The sequence below is a fragment of the Cervus canadensis genome, chromosome 9 (genome assembly GCF_019320065.1).
Source record: "Cervus canadensis isolate Bull #8, Minnesota chromosome 9, ASM1932006v1, whole genome shotgun sequence".
Classification (NCBI taxonomy): Eukaryota; Metazoa; Chordata; class Mammalia; order Artiodactyla; family Cervidae; genus Cervus; species Cervus canadensis.
Window position 1 is genome coordinate 9,910,627 of NC_057394.1, and position 26,269 is coordinate 9,936,895.

At 38.6% G+C, this 26,269-nt stretch overlaps 1 protein-coding gene across 3 annotated transcripts in view; it reads right to left on the minus strand.

Annotated features, from left to right (window-relative positions):
• The window catches only part of PCCA (propionyl-CoA carboxylase subunit alpha), a 346,711-nt gene that overhangs the window by 160,354 nt on the left and 160,088 nt on the right, over positions 1-26,269 (minus strand). For 2 of the 3 annotated variants that reach the window (XM_043478359.1, XM_043478362.1), the window contains 4 exons: positions 19,588-19,731; positions 18,159-18,233; positions 13,919-13,987; positions 12,257-12,332 (listed from right to left, as the gene is read on the minus strand). In XM_043478359.1, the coding sequence (XP_043334294.1) occupies positions 12,257-12,332; positions 13,919-13,987; positions 18,159-18,233; positions 19,588-19,731 (364 nt within the window). The remainder of the gene's footprint in view (positions 1-12,256; positions 12,333-13,918; positions 13,988-18,158; positions 18,234-19,587; positions 19,732-26,269) is intronic. The other variant, XM_043478360.1, reaches the window with a different exon arrangement.

Sequence of the window (26,269 nt, forward strand, 5' to 3'; positions counted from 1 at the left end):
CTTCTCGGGTGGTGCTAGTGGTAAAGAACCCACCTGCCAGTGCAGGAGATGCAAGAGACGTGGGGTCGATCCCTGGAAAGATCCCCTGCAGAAGGACACGGCAACCCACTCTAGTATTCTTGCCTGGACAAGAATCTCATGGACAGAGGAGCCTGGAGAGCTACAGTCCTTGGTGTCGCAGAGAGTCCAACATGACTGAAGTGACTTAGCAGAAGCACATAAACACTTTAACAATTCAGAATGTTTTGATTTATAAGCTATTTTATGTAAATAGTAAATAACTTAGAAAGGCAGTCTCTCAGCAATTTTATCTTTTCTTCCTCCAGTTAAATAAAAACAATACTGTCTACTTTATATGCGCCATATTCTGTATTTAAGCTTTACTGGCTTTTCTGTGATAGTCTCATGCTGGTATAAATTTTCTTTCCCTCTGTGAGGCCAATGCCAGAATTGTTGGCGCTGGGCTCTGTCTTCAGTAAAATACAACTTTCAGAAACAGTTAATGATAATCTGAACAAACTGATGCCAGTGATCAATTCAAGACCATGACACCTCCAAATTTAAAATGCATGCAGTTTTACAGGATAAATGATGTTGTACTTCAATCCCATATTCAAAGTTGAAAAAGAGGTGATTTTTTAAAACGTAACTCAAAGGAAACATCAGCAAATATTAATTTATGTTTTGGACATCAAAGAACAGAGCCGCTCAACCACACAAATAAAGCATGGACTTAAAAAAACTTTTCTACTTGATTAGTAAATAGAGCATGAAAACATACACTTTTACCTTGCTAATAGTGTTTTAGGGATAAAATTAATACACAAGAGCACTTTCCCTTTAATGTTCTCTGAATAAAATATCACACATTACTATGTAATATTACATATTACTAGTCATCATCTATTATCCTTTCCTAAGGAACAAGGCAAGACAATGGCTTGTTAATGGCATAAAGGGTTAATGGCAGACAACCAAAATCCAGATCCCACAACTGACTGCTCCAAAAACTACTCTATATTAATTAATTCTAAAGTCAATTAAGGGACTAATAAACAATTTTATTAAATCTCAAAGCTCCAAAGATCAGATAAAGGATAAAAAGCACTCAACCCTAAAGGATAGCATACATATTTGAAAGTTACCATTTTGTACTTAGTTTACTTTCCATGTTCCAATTAAGACAATGCCCGTTGTACAAGCTCGTCCTGTTCAAACAATAAGCAGACAGCTGAGGTGCCCTCAGGCTTAGTTTTATAACTTTAACGATATTATTAATCACATACTCATAAAAATTATGACTGTGAGATGTGGACTGGGAATTGAGGATGACCTCTGCCAAAGTTCACGGGGTCCCATCTGCATGGGAAATCATGACCAGGCCACAGAAGAGAGGACCCCCAGGAGCAGCCTTCTCCTGACTACCTGCTGCTTCCAAAACACGGGCCAGACATGAGCTGCACACGCTGCCAGGATCAAACAGAGGCCAAAAGCTACTGCTTATTTCATGGGGGCTCAGAAATTAACTTTAACCAAATTACATCTTTGTTCTAAAGAAGCTTTATCTTAACAAAAGCTCACAATCGGCTCCAGGAAAAAAAAAAATCATTTGAACAACTAAATAGTTATCAAACTAAACAGCAAACCACCCACTATTCTTCATAAAACAGTTTTCTAAGCCCTCAATCCTTTAGAATTAGTCAGATGAATGATATATAGTACATATCGCAAATGCATCTCCATTTTTGTTTCTTAAAGGTTAGCTTTGGGAGGAGGGCAGCACATGCTCCCCTTTACTTATTTTTTTTTTTAATCTTTCATTTTGGAATATTTTCAGAATTACAGAAAATTCACAAAAATAGTACAAAAAGCATATACATCCTTTACTCAGATTCTCCAATGTTAACATCTGACCACCTTTATTTGTTCTGTCATTCATTGTTTCTCTCTTTATGTATATACTCACAATTTTATTTTTTTTCTTAAACATTTGAGGCTAAGCTGCAGGTAAATACCTCTAAATATCTCAGGGCACATCTCCTAAAACCAAGCCGAGTCTCTCCTGCAATCACAGTACAATGACCAAATCTAAAAATTAACACTGACAACAGTATCATCATTTCATCTACAGACTTGATTCAAATTCCACCAGCTGTCCTATTTATGACCTTTTCTACAAAAGGAAAACATTTTTTTCCTGGTTCAGGAACTAATCCAGGATCACATGTTGCATTTAATTGTCATGTGTCCTTAGTTTCCTTTGATGTAGATAAGTTGATCCGTTTTTGTGTTTCTTGACCTTGACACTTTGGAAGAGTACAAGCCATTTGTATTGTACACTTTCTTTCAGTTTGGTTTGCCTGATGTTTCCTCATGATTATATTCATGTTACACATTTTTGGCCAGAATAGCACAGAAAGAATGTGGACTTTTCAGTGCATCAAACCGAGAGGCGCAGGCTGCTGCTTTGTTCCATTACCAGTGATACTAATTGTAACCATTTGGGCAAGTTTCAAGGTTTATCCATTTTAAAGGTACTATTTTTCCCATTTTAATTAATTAGTTATCATCTGAAGAGGTATTATAAATTAAGCAAATACCTGTCTCTCATCATATTTTCATCCACTGATTTTAACATCAATCACTGATGATTCACCCAAACAATCTGGTGTTTGCCGAGTACTGATTTTTCTACACTTATTAGTTAAAAATCTACCGTAAGGAAGAGTTGTGAGCCCCACCCTCATTTACCTTTTCTATTTGTATCAGTATAAACTCATGGACTCTTCATTTCATGGATTTTAATCTATTCCTAGCATTATTCATTTTATTGCTGAGGTGTTCTGAGAATTGCCAGCAGAAGCCCCTGAAAGCTGGTTCCTGGGTCTTTTTTTTTTTTTGGCATATCCCCATTTCTTGAGCCACTTGATTACATTCTTATATAAGATCTCTTGGCTCATCTTCTACTCTTTCTGAAAGCAGCCATTTTATCAAGGAGTGCAGGTTCCATTTATGGGAGGACGGTCTTCACAGAACAAGATATGGGTGCTTGGTGTACTCCTTGCTATGGGTGTCAGTGCTTCTGTGACCTCTCAGCAGGACAGCAGTTCTCAATCATTGGGCAAGGTTTTCCCTTCAGGGGACATGTGGCAATGTCTGGAAGTCCATGAATTTCACAACTGAGGAGATGGTACTGAAATTTAGTGGGAAGAGGCCAAGGATGTTGATAAAACACCCTACAATGCACAGACAGGACAGCCCCACTCCACAACAAATATGTGTCTACCCCAGACATCAGTGATGCTGAAGTTGAGAAATCCTGAGCTAGAGAGTGCATATATACACACACAGACAATTCCAAATGCAGTAACACGTATTTATTTATTTCTCAATCTATGTCAAAAACTATGAAGTCACACTGAACTTCCAACTCAGCACTGCAGGGTTCATCCCACGCTTTTCCATTCCCACATCTGTAACTCCTTTCTCTGACAATGAGAAACTTGACTCCTCTTATCCACAATACATATATTTATTTCCTCAATCCCAGAATATACATCAACTGGTTTCAGAGCTGCTAACCCATGAACTAAGAAAAATAAACCTACTAACTAGAGCTTAATGTTTGTTTAGATGTATTTTATCTCTACCTTGAGGGTATCCAGTAAAAATACTATTAAAAGTTATTTAGATTCGCTTTCCCCCCCTCTCTCCTTCAGCATGATTCTATTATTCATACAGTCCTGTCCATCTGTTTGCTTGGATTTCACTTTGAGTTTTCACCCCAGAACATTAATGATTTTATATATTCATTTTTAAATATTAAGATGGATCTACAGGTCAGAATTATACAAAAACGTATAATCAAAGAAGTCTTTCCCTTTCATCCCATGTACTATTTGCTGTCCCCTAATCATTTCCACCAGACCATTCCACCACCTCCTACAAAAAAGTCATCTTACTAGTCCTAGCCTTGCATGCATGTGTGTGTTTTCAAAACAGAGCAGATACATTTATATATTCTTCTTTCTTCTAGCTGTCTGCCAATATCTGTTTTCCCTTCCTTCCTTTAATAAGAGAAATGGTATGCTTTAGCTGAGGATATGGCCACCTTGCTATCAACTACTTCTCCCATCTTCCTAGCACCTAGGTACGACCACCTAGGCTCACCCACAATAGGACAGGAGCAGAAACACAGGGTACTTTCTGGGTTAGGCCCTGAAAATCAGTGAGCGTGAACTCCCCTACTCCTGCTATCTTCCTGCTGAGCCTGGATGAGAGGCATGAAAAGCAGCTGCTGTGGGCCCTAAAATGAGAACCATCTGCTGTGATCCTGGAGTCACCTTACTGACCCTTGACACCTCCCTTCTCGACTGTTACCTGGGAGAGAAACTGAACTGTATCTTTCTCTGTATCTTTGATTCTGTACCAACTGCTTAGACTGGTTTAACCATGAAAGGCCATCAGGTAGGGAGAGGATGGGGCAAACCTGGAAATGCAGACAACAGTGAAGCAGGAGACAGTGGTATAAACGAGGCCATGAGGTCCACAAAGAGGCAACGGGAAGACACTAAAGCAGAGGAGTGATCTCTGGGTTTGTACTTTGTACACCAACCCACTAAAGAGCGGACTGGTGCGTTAACAAGGACTTATGGAGAACCCACATAGGAAGCTACAGCACTCGTCCGTGATAGTGAGCCTTGGCTTGGGACTCCAGGGCCAGAGGACAGTAAGTGGAATCAGAACTTAATCAGACGAAGTGTACAGACCCTCAGAATGCATTTGAAACCACTTTTCTGAGCCCCAAGTGCTCACCGCCGTTACTCTCGGAACTTTGCATCCACCACCAGGAGGGCAAACTTCTCTGCACATCCCTCATTCTCTGCGCATCCCTCATGCTCGGAACCTCGGAGGACTCAACTGCCCCCACCCTCCCTAGACACCCATGCCCTCTTTTCCAGGTTGGTCCACACCTGCTGAGACCACTGCTCCGGGATGGGTTCATCTACTGCAGACCCAGCATCTTCACGGGATGTTCCACTAACCTCCTTAGTGGCCAGTTGCTTAGTTGTGTCCAACTCTGCAACCCTGTAGACTGTAGCCTGCCAGGCTCTTCTGTCCATAGAATTTTCCAGGCAAGAATACTGGAGTGGATTGCCATTTCCTTCTACAACTCACTTCCTTGCATTACCTGAAATCCTCAATGCCCTCAGGGACCTCACTTCTCAGTGACCCTCACTGCCGCTTCCAAAACATCACCTCTTCTACTTCTAATCCTTGGAGAAACTTCCATTTCCTCGAGGTTCATTTTATCTGGTCAGAGAAGCTTCTCAATTCTCTATCATCTCTCAGCATCCCTGGCACAATGCAATATTCACTAAAGAATTTACATTACCCAACTCTTGACCTTTCCTCTGATCCTTAGGCGTAGGACCCATGCGGGTGATCCATTCAACATTATCTCAGCTCAGTTCTTAAATCATCTATTCTTCACTTCAGCCACCTAGTCCCACAACCACACTCTGAAATCACCTAATGTTTAGTAGCTGAGCCACTTTCAAAGTCACCAATTCAAAACACGTGGACATCACTGGCCAACTGTTACCCCCAACCTTCCAGCTTATTTCCCAAATACGTTCCCTGGGCCAGTACTGAAACCTCCAATCTAGAATGTGAGATGTTCTATGACAATTACCCCTGGCTCTTCTGAGAAGTTAATGTTATGACATAGAAAGAGAGTGAGAAAATAGAGATATAACCACAAAAATTTGGAATGGACCACATTAGGGCTAAAAAAAAAAAAAAAAAGGTTAAAAAACACACTGTGGGGAACAACTGGGGACATTCCCATATGGACATTATATACTGTATATATAATATGTATATACTTCAATATGATGTATAATTATTCCCTATGCTCATTCAAACATAAGTGAAGGACGGGAAGATTTTAACTAAATGTTTGCACTATGCATTGCTCTCCAAACTGATTGGAGAGTTTCTCTATTTTACTAATATATACAGCTATCACAATTGCACAATATTTTATTGTGAAGATTTGTCCTTTGAGTGGACACTGAAGCTGGTCAAAATTCTGGCTACTACAAACAAGGCTGCTATAAATGTCCTTGTAAACAGCATCTCACAATTCAGTCTTTTAACACACAGGGCAGATTCCCCAAAATGGAACAGTTTGATGAAAGGGCACCTACTTTTAACATCTAGTGCTAGATTATTTTCCCAAAAGACAATAGCAAGTTACACACTTCAGGGATGCATGCCTCAGTGTGCCCATTGCCTTTACTTCTCCAACATGGTGAGTTCCTAGTCTTTTTAAAAATGTTGCTATGCTGAGGAATTGTTTTAAGGAAGCACAAGTAAAATATTCTCAAGAGGGGCCCCTAGGAGTCCTAACGTACTCTCAAAGGACAAAAAGGGAGAGGTGTAAAAAAGACAGATACCCTCTTCTCCTCTGATATCCATTGTTTTGGCACCTGTGAATTTATATTACACTTATCTTATGTATTTTCCATCAAAGTACACTAGAAACTCTTTGAAATACAGACAGCATCTCTCTCTCTCTCTCTCATTCCTTCACTCAGTAAACAAATATTTATTAATCACCTATCATGCGTCAGGAACTGCTTAGCACTAGCAATACACAAGTAAACAAAATAAAAACACCACCAGTGCCCTCATGTACCTAATACTCTTAGGGGGAAATCCAACAGCAATTAACTGCAGAACCAATACTTTCATTACGGTTATGGTAAATGCTTTGAAAAAGAAGAAGAACATGGTGCAATGAAGGCATGTAACTCACTACACAGTACTAGGAATGGCCTAAAATGGGCATTCCATATGGCTTACTAATGGTTTAATACAGTTCACATAACACCAACTAATTGATAATGATTGATGACATACAGTTTTTAAACCTGTGGTTTTACAACTGTAATGAAAAGAGAAAGAAAAGAAGATGGGAACTAAAGTTCCTGAACTCCACAAGCAAGCACTGTGCAAATACCGTCTACATTCCTAACGCCACTTCAGTTCAGTTCAGTCGCTCAGTCATGTCCCACTCTTTGCAACCCCATGAACCACAGTCCGGCAGGCCTCCCTGTCCATCACCAACTCCTGAAGTCCACCCAAACCCGTGTCCATTGTGTCGGTGATGCCATCCAACCATTTCATCCTCTCGTCCCCTTCTCCTCCTGCCCTTAATTCTTTCCCAGCATCAGGGTCTTTTCAAACGAGTCAGCTGTTCGCATCAGGTGGCCAAAGTATTGGAGGTTCATCTTCACATCAATCCTTCCAGTGAACACCCAGGACTTATCTCCTTTAGGGTGGACTGGTTGGATCTCCTTGCAGTCCAAGGGACTCTCAAGAGTCTTCTCCAACACCACAGTTCAAAAGCATCAATTCTTCTGTGCTCAGCTTTCCTTATAGTCCAACTCTCACATCCATACATGACCACTGGAAAAACCATAGCCTTGACTAGATGGACCTTTGTTGGCAAAGTAATGTCTCTGCTTTTTAATATGCTATCTAGCTTGGTCATAACTTTCCTTCCAAGGAGTAAGAGTCTTCTAATTTCATGGCTGCAGTCACCATCTGCAGTGATTTTGGAGCCCAGAAAAGTAAAGTCTGACACTGTTTCCACTGTTTCCCCATCTATTTGCCATAAAGTGATGGGACCGGATGCCATGATCTTAGTTTTCTGAATGTTGAGCTTTAAGCCAACTTTTTCACTCTCCTCTTTCACTTTTATCAAGAGGCCCTTTAGTTCTTCTTTGCTTTTTGCCATAAGGGTGGTGTCATCTGCATATCTCAAGTTATTGATATTTCTCCCGGCAATCTTGATTCCAGCTTGTGCTTCATCCAGTCCAGCATTTCTCATGATGTACTCTGCATATAAGTTAAATAAGCAGGGTGACAATATACAGCCTTGACATACTTCTTTTCCTATTTGGAACCAGTCTGTTGTTCCATGTTCAGTTCTAACTGTTGCTTCCTGACCTGCATACAGGTTTCTCAAGAGGCAGGTCAGGTGGTCTGGTATTCCCATCTTCTTCAGAATTTTCTACAGTTTATTGTGATCCACACAGTCGAAGGCTTTGGCATAGTCAGTAAAGCAGAAATAGATGTTTTTCTGGAACTCTCTTGCTTTTTCAAAGATCCAGCGGATGTTGGCAATTCGATCTCTGGTTCCTCTGCCTTTTCTAAAACCAGCTTGAACATCTGGAAGTTCATGGTTCACGTATTGCTGAAGCCTGGCTTGGAGAATTTTGAGCATTACTTTATTAGTGTGTGACTAATTCATAAGGCAGAGACTCACACCCCATTCCTTAAATGTAGACTGTGAGATTCACAGACACAGAACTCACATAGTTACTAAATGGTATCTAGGACACAGTGTGAATCCAGGCCTGTCTGATCTCCTTCTATTCCATCACAGTCAATCAAAGGTAGAAATTTCAGACTAAGCCTGGAAAAATGTATCTGCATAATAAAATATACTTTGCTTTACACGTGGTACATTTAAACTTCCGAGAATAGCAGTAAGCCTACTTTGTATTTAAGTCACTTAGTTTAAAAATATAGTAACTTCTATGCCTGCATATAAAGTATAGGAAGCAAATCAGTGGAAAACATGTTCATTTAAAAATAAAACATGAAGGACTTCCCCGGTGGTTCAGAGGCCAAGAATCTGCCTGCCAATGCAGTCGACAGGGGTTTAATCTCTGGTCTGGAAAGATTCCACGTGCCATGGGGCAACTAAGCCTGTGTGTCACAACTACTGAAGCCCACATGGTCTAGGGCTGGTACTCTGAAACAAGGAAAAACCACCAAGATGAGAAGCCCCTGCACCACAACTAGAGAGTAGCCCTGCTCACTGGCAACTAGAAAAAGCCCATGCACAGCAATGAAAACTCAGCTCAGTCAAAAAATAAATCAATTAAAAAATTAAACATGAAAATGTATTCTGTAAATATAAAAGAATATCCCTTTCAGAAGACAGCCATAGTGGAAAAAAAACACTTAGGTGCGACCAATACTAATTTAATATTTTGACAAACTGCCCATGTGTCATGCCACTGTTTTACAGTATCAAAGTTCAATAGAGATGTGATATGACATCTCTATTGAACTTACTCAGACTATTTTGACTTCATGAATTTACCATTCAAGCTCATTATAATGAAACCTAAATTACTCTGCCAACAAAGGTCCGTCTAGTCAAGGCTACGGTTTTTCCAGCAGTCATGTACGGATGTGAGAGTTGGACTGTAAAGAAAGCTGAGCACCAAAGAACTGACGCTTTTGAACTGTGGTGTTGGAGAAGACTCTTGAGAGTCCCTTGGACTGCAAGAAGATCCAACCAGTCCATCCTAAAGGAAATCAGTCCTGAATGTTCACTGGAAAGACTGATGTTAAAGCTGAAACTCCAATGCTTTGGCCACCTGATTCGAGAAACTGACTCATTTGAAAAGACCCTGGTGCTAGGAAAGATTGAGGGCAGGAGAAGAAGGGGATGACAGAGGATGAGATGGTTGGATGGCATCACCGACTCAATGGACCCGAGTTTGAGTAAACTCCAGGAGTTGCTGATGGACAGGGAGGCCTGGGGTGCTGCGATTCATGGGTTCACAAAGAGTCGGACACGACTGAATGACTGAACTGAACTGAAATTAACCACCATCTTAAAGAATCTGCCTGCCAATGCAGGAGATACAGGTTCGATCCCTGCGTCAGGAAGATCCCTTGGAGAAGGAAATGGCAAACCACTCCAGTATTCTTGCTTGAGAAATCCCGTGGACAGAGGAGCCTGGCAGGCGACAGTCCAAGGGGTCTCAAAGAGTCAGGCGTGACTTACTAACTAAAACAACAACAATAATTTAACAACCACAATAAAAAAAATGCAATCATGGAGCAGGAATGTGGGTGTCATGGGGAATATATAGAAAACTCATACAAATACTTTAAAGTCCTCTGGGAATAATCTTGCCAAGTACCTGGATTATGTCTATGTATCGCTTCCCTTGTGGCTCAGCTGGTCAAGAATCCACAGTGTGGAAGACCTGGGCTCGATCCCTGGGTCGTGAAGATTCCCTGGAGAAGGGAACGGCTACCCACTCCAGTATCCTGGCCTGGAATATTCCATGGACTCTGTAGTCCATGGGGTTGCAAAGAGTTGGACACAACTGAGTGACTTTCACTTACTTATGTATAGTTAAACACATACAAACACACGCACACACGCAAATTGGATATGTGTCTCAAACATGCACTAGGATAATTTTGCGGCAATATTATTTCTGTAGCACAACAGACCTCTCAAGGCTGACTTAACCAATGTACAGAGAAAATATGCATCTGCTGCTTCTGGTAGAACACAGCAGAGTTATAAAACCAGCAAACACTATACCACTAGGGCTAAAAAGGAGCTAGGAAAATAGCTAGAAAGAATGTGAAGGGAATTTTTCAAATTCTTAGAAGCTCTGAATATTGATGGCACTGTTAACAATCACATCTAGGTTCACTGGAGAGCTTTCCTTCTACAGATGGAGGTGAATCACCAGTACATGAGGTTAGATACAATCCTTGTCACTTACTAGCTAACAAATGGGAAGAAAAAAGGGTGACAGTAAAAGGGAAGGGAGGGAAGACAGTTCTCCTGCTGTAACAAGAGAAAAGCTAGAAGAGAAAACATCAGCGTGAGTGATGGCTGCATGACTTATCAGCCAACAGACGAAAATTAGCAGGGCAAAGTAGATGTTTAAAAACAGTCACTAAATTGTCCTGGGCTGCTACTGGACAGCTGTCCAGACTGTTCACTGCACAAAGGCACTTGGTCAAGGGGCAAAGTAAGGGTCTGACCTGCTCCACTGCTAAGCTGGGCTCCGTCTCAGGGCTGGAGACACCCAGAGAACAGAGCACTTTCTCTACGTCACAAGAAGTTGCAGTCACTTGTCAAGACATGACCGACAGGCTGTGTCCACTCTGATGGAGGTTTTTTGAAACTGTATGAAAGTTACACACGAGCTTGAGGAAGACTCCACCACCGTCACACTCCATCACCATGCCACCACTTCAGCCTCCAAAATTCAGCCTCCTAGCCTCACTGCTATATAAAGTGAATCACCAGAAAAGAGCCAAACTGTATAGCCAGTCTTTCTCACGGATGTTCTTGTGGCTGTCAAACACACTCAGTCGTGTCCGACTCTTTGTGGCCCCATGGACAGTAGCCCACCAGGCCCCTCTGTCCATGGAATTCTCCAGGTAAGAATACTGGAGTGGGTTGCCATTTCCTTCCGCAGGGGATCTTCCCGACCCAGGGATTGAATCTGGGTCTCCCGCATTGCAGGCAGACTCTTTACTGACTGAGTCACTAGGGAAGACCAGTGTTACTACAGCTGAATGCTAGATAAGATGAAGCAGGATGCTACAGAAGATGAAGGATGTTCTTAGACCCACACAATTTATTCATAATTCAAAGTGAACTCATATTTCACACTTTAAATTTGATATGAAAGTCCATTATCCTGAAGTTGATGATAATTTATGTTAGGCTAAACTAAAATGATCTTTTCATTACTAATGAAAGTTGCTAATAAAATTTAACCTGTAATTTACTCCTTAAGGGGAGTAAGTATAACTTTAATTATTTAAATTTAATGGCTGTTCCTAATACCATTATCACCACACACCCTGAAGGCTTGCAGGATCACACTTGGTTACGCATTCTGTATGTACATGAGGTAAGAGAATGGCATTTGCTAGAAAATATTTTATAATTTGCTCTAATTCAGAGAAGCAATTTGACTACCACTCCCATAGTAGTCAAAGAGGGGTCACTGTGTTTTAATCTCCATATGGTTTTAAGTTTCACACTTCAAAACAATGCAAACAAAAAAACAAAGACAGTAATAGACAAAATTGGCTGTTTAACTGCACTTGACAATAAAGAGACTCCAGAATGAAGAGTACTAGATGTTCATCCAGGAGAGGTCATAAGTGATAAGTTCAATTAAATAAGTTCATGTCAGATATAGATGTAAAGTATAGGATTGCTACAGAAAATGAAATACATATTCTTAATTAGTATGTCAGCTTAATCCAAGCTTTTCTTATTTCTACTTAAAACACGTAGTAAGCACATGTTCTGCTGAATTCTCTACTTAATAAACCTTCATGCTGTTTTCTAGTATGAGGCTCCAGGTATAATAACATAACCTCAAGTGTTTGTTTTTACCTCGAATAACATAATTATCCAGGGCATCTTCCATTCTCTTTAGCGCTTCTGTTCTATTAGAACCATAGGTGATGAGCTAAAAGCAAACAAACAAACGTTTACATAGACAGGCAGAGATCAATCTATCCATAAGTCAAACATCTCATCCTAGTAAAAGTTACAATATTTCATAACACATTTTCAGAATATATTTTGAAATTTCATTCATTCAGTTGTTAGTACAAACTATGTCAATTAAGATTTTTTCAACTAAACAAATATCAGAAACCAGCTATTTCAGACTTTTCTCCTAGATTTCACTATCACAGAAAAGAGTTGTTTGAGGTAAACCAAAATGTAACAAAAACAAGCATAAAAAAATCTGAAAGGAAAGCTATCAAAATTGTCAACATTTAGGATGGGATGAATATAAACATCTGGAATAGCGGAGGATTATTATTTTTCTCTCAAGTGTGACACCCTGAATAGCTAAGGTTCCTGTGTTAGAAAAACAGAAAATCTTACTCTTCTGTATGATTTGGGGCCTGTTTATGTGCACTAGACCTTATACAAATTGGCAACAGGAATTATTCATAAAATAATTTTCTGGTTATTATATGAGACAATCTGTAGTTTGCAAGTTTTTGGTACATTTAATTAGCTCTTCCATATCAAGCCAGGTTGAAAATTAATTTTCAGGTGATTTTTCTGAACAGCAATATAATTTATCTAAAAATGAAACCATGTATCTATAATATTTTTGTGTACTTTTTATTTTAACAGTATTTCTCTAACAAAACACCTAAAGTTTATTTTAACAATATTAGTGTAAAAACTTAAGTGAAAAAAGAAAAATGAAAAAATGGGTTGTTTACTACAACTACATAAAAAAGCACACTTGGAAGGAAAAAAACCATCTTAAGAAACAGGGTTGGGAATTCCCTCATGGTCCAGTGGTTGGAATTCAGTGTGCTTACGGCCAGGGCTTGGGTTCAATCCCTGGTTGGAGAACTAAGATCCCACAAACTGAGCAGCAAGGTCCAAAAAAAAAAAAAAAAACCAAAATATTCTAAATAAAACCCAGTTTGAACTACTAGAGTCAGAATTTTACATTCTGTAAGATTCAAACATGTTAAAGGATCTAAAATTTTAAGTGGACTGGTTAATTTATTCTGGAAAGTCAAACTTCAAAAAGACATTTCATAGTCTTACATAAAATTTAATTATGCTAAATCTACGTAAGTAATTACTGATTCATAAAAACCGAAGCGACAAGGTGAAAAGTCCTCTGAACAAACACAGCCTATTACCTCAACTCCTTGATATCACCCCGTCATTCATACTTTCATCTCGGCCATGCTCACGACTGGTCAAGAAACAACGTAACTCCTTCTCTCTGTACTGGGCTAGCTTGCTGCCACTGGTTAGAGAAGTTTGTTACTGTGGGGCTCAGGGTGACAGTGTGATTAGACTGGGGAGCGGGGAGTGCTGGCAACTAACATGATGTTGAAATTTCTCTTAAAGAAAAGCTGCCCAGCTTTCACTTTTCCATTGGTGGCCCTAACTATGTGTTTAATTACGGCACATGATTCAGGTAAAGGCCCCGTTCCAGACTTTTTAATTATATATGTCCATTGTCATTTCAGAAGAAAACTGAAAGGAACCGTTAAGAGTCGAACTAACTTTTGAGATCATCGGATCATAATAAATGCTAATATCACTTCCTGGTTGAATGCCGCTGTCAACTCGGACCTGGGAGAAAGAAAAGAAAAGAGAGTTCACAGTGTGAAGCTATTTTTCTAACAACAAATTTAATTTCCATGAGGCAGACGGATAATTTTAATCTCAAATAACATTTCTGCTTCCAGGAAGGAGAAAAACAATCTAAAAACAGAGAGAGATCAAATTATCTTTATCTGTTATTACACAGTTCAATGTATATATTTTTGTTAATCCACTAAAGGAAGGAACTAAGAAAGAGCAAAAAACAAAACGAACAAAAAAAACTTTCTCCATCATTATAGTGGGATGTGTTTGGAGCAATTGGAGGGTGTCTTCCAGCTAAAACAGAGCATGAGTCTTCCGGGCATTCCAGTGTGGTCCCCAGCCAAGCCATGCATCAAGACTCTGCTCATCAGCTCCATAGGAACGCTAGTCCTGTGGCTTTCATCTCCGTAACACTTTCCTTTTCTGCCTCACCCTCTCAACTGTAAAATGCTTTTTTTTTTTTTTTTTCTGTTACTGTCAGTCCCCTGAGAATTTAATGTTTACACAGCTTTTCTCACGGCTTTGCTTTGTAAGGACGCAGCCCCAATTAGAGTTCTGATTTTGCCATTTTCATGGGAGGGGGAAAAAAAAGCACAAGTTCAAAATATTCTTTTGAAGAAGCTGATTGCTGTTAGCCAGCCAACAAGTTAGTTAGTACATCGCTGAGTCTTGTTTTCATCTCCCTGTTTGATAACAGCAGTAAGGCACAAAGGTTAGCCATGTAAAACTTTCAAATGAGCAGTTGCTGAGGATGAAGTATTTATTAAATTATTGTGCTGAAGTTTTGGAATCTGAAGTATTTCAAAGCTAATCAAAACAGTCGAGACAGTCAAGCATGTCCTAGGGGTCTCGAGGACAGAAGGATTTAATGGAAGCTGCTAGAACAGCAGGACTTTGATGCCCAACATGGTAAAGGGGTGGGAAGAGAAGAGGCAAATTCACGGAGCTCTTCACCTGTGGGAAGAAGCCTGCCTCATAAACAGCCGCTCATCTGTCTGCAGCAAGGCAGAAAAAGGTCAACACAGCGGCTGTTAGGCCTTTAATATTTTAATTTAAGCAATTATCAAGGGACCACATGTAGACCCTCTTGTCTAGGATATCCACATGAGAGTTCGATGATGGCTTTATTAAACGGTGACATCAAAAGATAAACCATGGTTTCATTCTCTTAAAAAAAATAATCATACTACTGTTATCTTCTTTGTAAGGTTTAGGAAGATAACATTAGCACATACCCAGAGTGCTTTTATGTATATGCTTGTGAAAGTGTCATGCAAAAATATATTTATATTTGCATTCACATTCATATAGAAAAACCGTCATTCTAAAGGAAAGTCATTCAGCACACTTAAAACATATATTTGGCTTTCTTATTTTCTGAAAACACACCTCAGGGCATAAATTGAAGCTCTATGAAATTCACGGTGTTTATAAAAACTAGGGAAGAATTAATAGGGCAGCTGTAAAAGCAATAATATCATAATCTGCCTACTGGCCACATTTAAATGGCCCCAAAGTGACAACTGGTGGATCAAGTTACATAATAGAAAAGACATCTTGGAATTTGCATTTTTTAAATTTCAGTAGTAAAATGTTAAGGAGCTGATTTTACCAGTATGCATTATTTAAAATCATAGCATGCTTACTAAAGCTGTGTTTAAAATTGAGACTGGTACAAATACTAAAACTTTTGATTTTAAACATATGCTACCATTTGCTATATAAACTGCTACAAAACTAGTGCGGAACCTTGCTGTTCAATCCACTGGTAAAATAATAGATAATAAAGAGCATTTATTACATTCTCCTATAGTTCATAACTTAAATTTTTAGTTACGTTGAATAACACCATCCTAAAAGTTAAGTTACCTAGGGCTCTTAGATACAACTGTGTCTTTGTTATTTACTAAAATTATTATCACAAAAGTTACATCATTTCCATTTAAAAATATATATGGTAAAATAAAGATGTATTACATACAATCAACAAATATCTTTGTAAAGCAAATTGGCATTTCCAATTTAAAACCGTAACAAAACATGAAAACTCTGACTTATAATTTACTGTTTATGCAGCTTTTTTCCAAGTGATAGTCAGCTTTTTAAAAAAGAGTTCTAATAATGAATTAAAATTCAAATTAAGTCTCCATTAAACAAAGCTTATACCAAAAATACATTTTAGCTTTTGCACTAAAAGCTTTAAGAACAGAGTCAAGTGGAACTGAAACCAAACTTCTGAGCAGAACAAAGCTGTGGTCTGAAAATAACACATTTACAAAATATAGTCATCAAAGATAAGAAGAAACTCTTCACCTTTGCCACATAAGCAAACAGGAGACTTACAGAATGTGAAAAGTACAAACCAAAAGTTAACTCTGAAGTAGGTATTCTTGTGACCAAAAAAGGTAAGTGCTGCAAAGGATCTCCTGAGTTAAAACTGATGGGGTTTAAAACAGCAAGGAAGAAAACCCACCATTACCACCAAAGCCCAGGCACCTGTGTGAGAGTCTCAAATCCTTGTTCGGAAACCTCGGGCATAATTTAAACATCTTTCTTCACACGGTGGACCCTGTGAACTACCAGCCAAGTCCTACCCTTCATTCTCGATTCACCTCGCCCCCTCAGCACAACTCCCAGCCTGCCATGTCTACCTGACAAGTGACAGCCCAATCTGATTAAATGCTTCCAAGGGAGGGGACTCGTGGGCCTCCATGACAGGCCAAAAGTGATCACCATGGAGATACATAATTACAGCTGTCAACGCATCTACTGTCCTGCTGACATCAAGTTGATTGCTCCCAGCAATAATGATAGACAAAGCTAGTGTGCACGCTCCCGCACCCAGTCACTTTATCTATTCCTTGGTCCATTTAGCTGACATGCAACATTCACACAAGCAAATAACAGCAGTAAGCAGAACATTTAAGGCATTTTAATTGTTTTTTCTTTCTATGGATGGCTCACAACTGCAAATGTTATTACATAAAACTCCTGCTGCAGCATTAATTGAAGAAAGATTTGGTGGGACAAAGACCGTAGGGGGTAGAGTTTGTCCATTATCACTTGTACTTTCAACAGGTCTCACGTTTGAAAATTGCAAATTGCAAAAACTTGCGAGGGCAAAATGTTTGACATCCTGTTAGCTGTTACAACATGGTGAAAACTTCTAACAACTTGAGTAATCATTATGAATTCTTATTTAATCCTTTTTTTGTTTGATTAAAAAAATGCTTAAGTATGTCCCTATGATACTTGTTTTCTCATCTGCCATTTAACGTCACACAATGCCTGTTAAATCTTTACAATTTTTTTTTTCTGCCTTCAGGCTTTGAACACAGCATGGAGTCTCCAAGCCTGGAAGGGGTCAAGTCCCTTTAGAAAGCACATGGGCAAAAACAATTCAAAAAGTGAAATAAATCATATATCCAATAACATCTTCAAATTCAGACTTCTTCCTGTAATCTTTCACCATCTTCATACCAGTAATCAAACAGAATAATCATATTCACAGATGGTACAGCCCCGTCAGCCAGTAGCTAACATAATGTCACATATATACACACTTATTACCTTGATTAACAGAAAGGGTACGTCCTTGTTCTTCTTACGCAAGAAAAATGATTTAAGTAACAGCCATTAAATACAGAAGTATAAATAAAGTGAACACTGATCACTTTTAACTGGTATACATACTATCTTCTTCTTAAAGTCCTCGACACATAATAGAATGAGGCACATTTTGTTTTCCTTAATCCATTTCAATTAACGACTTGATTTTGTGCTGGAATTTCTTGACATCTGACTATATAGGGGAAGCTGGATAGATTTATTGAAAAGATTAAATTGTAATACAGGAAAGTCATTCCCCATTCTTTGGATGCCACAAACTTCTTCATTACAATTTTCAGAAGAACTGGGAACATCGGGAACTAACATTTATTTAGAAGCCAGTTGTCTCCAGACTTCCCTATTAGGTGAATTCTGACTTTCCTGCACATCATAAAGTACAAAATATTAAAAACAAAAAACTGTGATTCCCCATGAATTTCACTTGTCATTCAATTTACACCCTTTGGTGTTGACAAGCTTTAACATAAAAGTGTGACATAAATCAAGATTTTAACCTCTCACTTGGTATTACAGCTTAATGACTTACACCAGGTAGACATATTGGTTCTTCATACTGAGACAATCTCCCAATAGACGGCAAACCAAAAGACTTGTAGGGGTCCTGAAAGTTCAAAGAACAGGAAGCACAGCCTTTGAAATATAAATCAGCACAAGGAAGGTTAAATATTTATACAATGAAGAAGCATTTATGGGCCTATTTACCAAATCACAGATTTCAGAATATTATTGTCTTCTCCTCACTCTAGACAACTGAGAAGTGTATTTAAAAAATCAAACAGAACTAAAAGCAGAATTTAGCCTGACCTTGATCATACTTTATTGAAACTGGTAAAATTCCAACTTTTTATAAATCTTCTTAGCATGCCTTGGGCAAAAATAAAGTAACCTAGGCGCTACATCAAAACATACTCAAGTTCAGAACAACAAATGTAGTGCACTGAGATATTTGTTTTTCTTACTCTCAAAACAGCTCACATATGGTAAAATTTGAGTGTTCTGATTCTCCAAATAAAGACCTGAAAAGTAACTCTGCACATGCTTCTAGATACATGCTCCGTTTGTAAATATCTTAGATCATCAGAATAAATATTAAATAAGTTCAGTGTCATAACAATAGGGAAGAAAAAGAATACCACTCAAAATATAATGTAAAGAAAAATAACTAAGCTGAGACCTATTTCTCAAGATCCTTGAAAAGCATTCCAAAACAAGGTCCAGGATTCTTAAACACAGATACTGCTAATTTGCTTTTTATTTACAGACAGGCTTCAATGTCTAAAAGTAAAAGATAGCATAAATGTTTCCTTGCATTTTTGTTTTAGTCATTTGAGAGAAGCATTTTCAGATGCTGACTGCTTAATTATGTGGTTAATATAGTTATAAAATAATATTAAAGCACTGAACTGAGAGTTTATGAGTAAAATTCATAATTAAAATTATGAACTAAGAGCTCTGCAATTTAAATTTTAGTTGCGATTATTCATGTAAGAGATAAAATTATTAGGGGAAAAACTGTTAAAAAAAAAATTAAACACCAAGTTAACACCTGACGTGTAACTAGGGTAGCTCTTTAACATACACACAGAAATAAATGCTCCTGTTTATTTCGAATGTGGTTTGAAAATAAGCAAACAAAACAAAACCCACGGTCCATTCAAGCACAAGAATATTGAACTAATGCTTTCTCGCTCCTTAAACTGATTAGCAGCTATTCTTCCATCCAGAAACAACACATGAAAATTAATTAAACTCAATCCTTTAAAACTATTTTGAGTTATGTCAAAATGATCTAATCTTTCTTTTTCTGGTTCAGCTCTGAATTACATAATCAAATACTTGACCCCAAGTTACAGGACGCTAACTTTACCTTGTTGTTTAGTTATACGTGGTCCCATGACTCGGGACACAAACACCACCCTTCCTCCCATCATCCCTCCTCCCAATGTTCGCTTTACCTCGGCATAAACTCGACATTCGACCGCCCAGCCGTTGATGGGAATATCGGCTTGTTTGTGCCTAAGAGGGTAACCCTTGGCAACACGTATCATTTCTTGGACCAGGTCCAGGCCAGTGATGCATTCTGTGATGGGATGCTCAACCTGCAAGGCCAAGATCTGCCCATCAGTAGGTGTGGTGGTGGTGGTGGTCTAGTCACTAAGGCATGTCCGACTCTTTTGCGATCCCATGGACTGCAGCCCACCAGGCTCCTCTGTACATGGGACTTCCCAGGCAAGAATACTAGAGTGAGCTGCCATTTCCTTCCCCAGGGGATCTTCCCGACTCAGGGATCAAACCCACGTCTCCTGCACTGAAGGCAGATGCTTTACCGCTGAGCCACCAGGGAAGCTCCAACAGATGTAGGAAAAAGTAAATAAATAGAAATAAGCAGGGACAATGTCAACAATTTCTGGGCAAAATGAGGTTAATTATATTTAATCATAGTTAACTTGAAAACTATCTGAGAGAATAAAATTAAAGCGGCGATACTATATAGTACAAAGCTGGGCAAGAAAAACTGACACCCCAAAGTGTTTGTAAACTGTCTGTACTACTTTCCCAGTGTTTATTTTGATGGGGTCCAACCACATTCAACACTTTTAATTTTATACTAATTCTTCACTGAAGACTACATATTTATAGCTACAGTCCTCAATGTGGCTGATCATCAGCCTGTTCTGCTACACTTAGCACGGCATCCACAGAGGCAGCTTATGACTTTCCAAGCTCTAGTCCAGCCTGAGTCTCACCCACTTGCATGCTTTCACTAACCTGTCCTGACAAGCAACCAGATTAGCGTACTCTTACATCAATGCAGTGTAGCAGAAAGGAGCAGATGGATCCTGCAGGTTGTTTTCCCTCCAGACCGATGTGGGGAGTGCTTAGCATGCACAATGGCAACACTGAGCCAGTGAAATCACTGCTGTCTCAGCAAATTGCTGATAACTATTTTGGACGATGCTGTCGTGGGGATCCCTGGCCTTCCACCCTAGCACACGGGATGCACATGTACAGAAACAAGCACAAACATACAGGGATACCAAAAGACACACCGTTATCAATCTGATCGATTGCTGACAAGATCCTAAACTTAACTGAGCTAAAATAAAGCCACTGAGGGCATTGGTAAAGGGCAGGTCATCTGCCTTCCACCTAAAGCCTTGAATAAGTTTTGAGAATTTCAACTTTGGCCACATCGGCTGCTTTGATACCAGTTTCCTTTCTCATAAAAATTAAGCATGTTTTAAAAGCACTTCACTATAGTTTCTGTATCATGACATGTTATGTTTCATACACTCTGACATGGGAAAAGGTCAATGAACAGACCAATTGTCTTTCCATCTTCAACTACACTAATTGAAGGACAGGACTTAGTCATTATAATAATCTTGAAGCTTATCATAAGCAGACAATGCCATGGTCTTTAAAAAAAAAAAAGCTTTGTAAAAATAAACAGATGGCATCCATAATTAGCTCTGTGTGTGTTATGAGTTTGTTTACAGTTTCAACAACATTTTAAGACATTTTGACATAATTTTAATGACAAATCATCACTAAAATAAGCATCTACCCTTTGTAAAATATATGCGACACTTAAGTAAAGATTTTATTAGATAGTTTAGAACCTATATTTTTGAAAGCAAAACATGGTTTTGAGAGAAACAGGGTTCTGTATGATAAATATAATAAGAAAGGAACAAATGTAAAGCCATTCTGTTATTGCTCGAAATAAATTTCACGTGAGAATGCATCTTACCACCCTAACTATTCAACCTACTATGTGACCAAGGGCTTTTTATATCAATATTAACCACTACCTTTGTTAAGTAAGAAAACATTTTTAAAAGCTCACAAAATGATTTAATTTCATCCTTCTATATCTATCGCTCAGAAAAGCACATACCATATACTAGACAAAGAAATACACATTGAAAGAATGAATGAAAGAGTAGCAAATTCAGAGTCATGTCTCTAGTAAGTGGCAGAGGCAGGGTTGGAATCTACATCCCTCCAGAAGTGATATTAGCTGCCTGTTCTTTCTCATGGAAAAATGGATAAGAAAGCATGTAGTAAAGATAAACAGCTAAACAATTATGTGCTATTATCTTTTATAAAATACATTATTATGGAAGTCTAAACACCCAAATTCATTGTAAGGCTCTGTTACACCTTAGAAGACCTCCTTAAAACTGTATAGGAAAAAAGTTTATTAAACTTATATTGAATAGAATCTAAAACTGGACCCACATTAACCCAATTTAGAGTTATATAACAGTAACACAACATTTTATAATCTTAGTGAGCCGCAATTATTACAAAATAAAATCAGCAGACAACTAAAATAATAACTACCTGCTAAAAACAAAATCATTAAAGAATTTTTTTTAAATATCCACTGAGGTTCAAGTACTGTTAAAATACACAAAATAGTCTGATGTACCTAAATTTTTCAGATAACAGAAATATGTCTTTTTAAAGGAAAACATAAATTTAAACATTTTTAAGAGAAATCCTTCTAAATACATTTTAACAGAATTCCAAAGTTATTCAACAGGATATGTGAAGCACTTCCTTTAGACCCTGTATTATTATTATCATCAGGCATCTTATAACACTGATTAAATAACCATGTCTACCCCATATCCCTGAAAACTTAAAAATAGTTTCCCTGTGCAAGTTGAACTCAATGCTTAAGAAGAACAGAGGTTACAAAGAGAAAAAATTGTTCCCACGTCAAAACATAATTCATTAAATGTTTTAAAAATATCATTAAATAAAACAAAAAAGAAAGAAAAGGAAGGGAAGGAGGTAAAATCAATGGAAAATAAAGGTTAACTGAAACAAAAGGTTATAAGAAGAAAAAAAAGACTCAAACACTGGCTTCTGGTAAACCAACAGATTCATCATGTCCAACCTAGAAAACCACGTCCAACCTAGAATAAAAAACAACCTCTGAAAGTATGATGTTAATAAACATCTATTCTGAGGACTGCTGTCGGGGGTGGGGTGGGGGGGCGGGACAAGGTTTCTGAGTAACTTCTATTTGGGAAACACCAAGTTAATCTAAGTTTAACAGGTTTTTACTTTTTTTTTTAAAGTCTCCTCAAACACATTAATCTGTAAATACGTCTCAGAACTCCCTGAAAGCAGACTGTACAGCATTTATTTAACCGTACACCTCCTCCTTTTGCAGACAATCTTTATGGATTGAGAATTCCAAAGAACACACATTTAGAAACAATGCCTTAAACATTCAAAATATTGGGTAGGCCAAAATGGCTGTTCGGGTTTTTCTGGAACACTGTACAGAAAAACCTGAATGAAATTTCTGGCTAACCCATTATAAAACCCAATTCCCTTATGTGACTCTGTCCTCACCAAACAAATTGTTGGTCTTCACCCATGAATTTCCTGCCCCAAAGAAATATGTGCTAGTTCCAAGAAACATATGAGTGAAGGATCTTCCAGATAGTACAACTGTGCATTAGAGATTAATGTACTGACATTCTAGTACATGAACCTTGGGGTTTGGTCAGCAAAATAAATACCTAGCTAAAAACGTGAGAGAGATGGAGAGAACACACACACACACACGCACACACGCACACACACGCGTGCGCGCGCGCACACACACACACAAGCCCAAAAAGAGTGAAAGCTGCTCAGTTGTGTCCGACTCTTTGTGACCTCATGGACTACACAGTCCATGGAATTCTCCAGGCCAGAATACTGGAGTGGGCAGCCTTTCCCTTCTCCAGGGGATCTTCCCAACCCAGGGATTGAAGCCAGGTCTCCTGCCCTGCAGGCAGATTCTTTACCAGCTGAGCCACAAGAGAAGCCCAAGAACACTGGAGTGGGTAGCCTGTCCCTTCTCCAGTGGATCTTCCTGACCCAGGAATCGAACCAGGATCTCCTGCATTGCAGGCAGATTCTTTACCAACTGAGCTATGAGGGAAGCCCATCCAAATCAGAATTTATTAATTCTCAAAGGCAAATTATTGACTGAGACGTATTTATCAAGTCAATGCCACCTTGCAGACTCTGCTGTTGTTGTTAGTTGCTAAGTCGTGTGTGACTCTGCAACTCGATGGACTGTAGCCTCCAGACTCCTCTGTCCGTGGAATTCTCCAGGCAAGAATACTGGCGTGGGTTGTTTTCTTCTCCAGGGGATCTTCCCGACTCAGGGATCGAATTTGCACCTCCTGCACTGGCAGGTGGATTCTTTACCACTGAGCCTCCTAGGAAGTCTTGCAGGTTCTATCAAGAGCTTATAAATCAGCACTGGCAAAGCCAATTATGAATCTCATTATGAATCTTTTATTCAAACAGGTACAAATGACAATCATCAAATGCCATGTTAACATACATAATCACACTCAAAATCTATGAGTATGTACAGTTATATATGCCTACATTAGATGGTCAGGGCCAGCCAGTTTTTTATAGATCTATTTGCAAATTCACTTTAGTTGTCTGCTTGGTCACCATCAAACTGTCACTATTGTCAGTATTTGAGTCTAGATTTCTTGCCACTCCCTCAAATTTTTTGCTTCAAACGTATTTCCCCAAAAATATGAATAACTGAGCTTATCAAATGCAGTGGCAAAGTAAACCAAGTTTCACCTCACATGAGTACTTGATGTATCAAATTTCAATAGTAATAAACTTAGAAAAGCTAAATGTTTCTGGAATTGTGTTGTCATTATCTGCCTTTGTAAAAGTTATAATCATAAATTCTGCCACTGCCACTGTGATCTTTAGCTTTATTCCTCCTCAAAATACCAACTGCGTGCCTGCATGCTAAGTCACTTCAGTCATGTATGACTCTTTGCGACCCTATAGACCATAGCCCACCAGGCTCCTATGTCCATGGGATTCTCCTGGCAAGAATATTAGAGTGGGTTGCTATGCCCTCCTCCAGGGGATCTTCCTGACCCAGGGATCGAACCTGCATCTCTCAAGTCACCTGCACTGGCAGGCAGGCTCTTTACCACTAGCACCACCTGGGAAGTCCTAAATACCAATTAGGAAATATCCAAAACTAGTGAGGGAAAGACAGATATTTCCAGAGTCCTAAAGTATCCACCTATAAAATACCTTCATTAATAACAAGGGGAGAAACGCTAACATTCCGGTGGGAAAATCCAAAACATGCCACTGTAACCAAGCCACCATCACCAGTAATGGGGTAAACAGACACTGCACGTCTCCTCTAATGCTCCTCACGGAAGAACACCATTTCTGTAATATTGTTGCTGAATACGCAACTTCTGGATATACTCAAGAGAAAAAAGACAAACATAAAATGAGGGACACTCTATAAAATAAATGGCCTGTGCTCACTTAAAAAAAATGTCAAGGTCATAGGTGACAAAAAAAAGACTAAGGAACTGCTCCAGATAAAGACTAAAGAGTCATGGCAAGCAGATATAATATAGGATCCTGAACCAATATTAAAATGTTGTATTTTTACTATAAAAGACATTAGTGGACAACTAGTGAAATGTGAACATGGTCTGTGGGAGAGAGCAATATGTCAATGTTAATATTCTGATGTTGATAATGGTATTGTGGCAATGTAAAAGAGCTTTCTTGTTTTTAGGGGATACATGTTTAGAGGTAAGGGAGCACCAGGCCTACAACTTACTTTGAAATGTTTCAGGTAAAGAGGACAAAGAGAAATTAAGATACAGGTATAGGATAAAAATAAAGCAAATGTAAATGTTAGTAAAGGGTGTTCAGGTATTTTTAGTAATGTTTAGAAATTTTATAGACATCAGAAATAATTGTAAAATAAAAATTAATAAAAGTTAAAGCAACGTCACCAAAGTTTTTGTTTTTATATAATGAAACATTATTAAGGTAAAGATATCTGACTTGATTGACATTATCGTCTCTTTAGTAAAAACCCTTCCATTGTGCTAAATAACCAAAAGCAGATAATATGCTCAATGTGTTTTCTCTGACTTAAACTTTTAAATATACTTTATTATGTTGATTATCTAATAATTCTAAGCATTTTAAGAATGGGTAACTACATAACAGGCAAGCATTCCTCAAGGGGAACAAGATTCAGGCAAATTTTAATTACACACTAAAGTTAACTTCAAGTAAGTATTAACACTGAGGCATGTTTAAAAGTTTAAACGTGTGTTTCATTTAGATGTCTGTAACAAAACCCACCCTACTAAAGAATTAAATAATTACTCAAGTTTATAGACGCTTGCTCCTTGGAAGAAAAGCTATGACAGACCTAGACAGCATATTAAAAAGCAGAGACATCATTTTGCTGACAAAGGTCCATATAGCTAAAGCTATGGTTTTTCCAGTAGTTGTGTACAGATATGAGTTGGACCATAAAGAAGGCTGAGCACCAAAGAATTGGTGCTTTCAAATTGAGGGTCCCTTGGACTGCAAGGAGATCAAACCAGTCAGTCCTAAAGGAAATCAACTTGAATGTTCATTGGAAGAACTCATGCTGAAGTTGAACCTCCACTACTTTGGCCACCTGCTGTGAAAAGCTGACTCATTGGAAAGGACCCTGATTCTGAGAAAGACTGAGGGCAGGAGGAGAAGTGGGGGACAGGGGATGAGATGGTTGGATGGCATCACCAACTCAATGGACATGAGTTTAAGCAA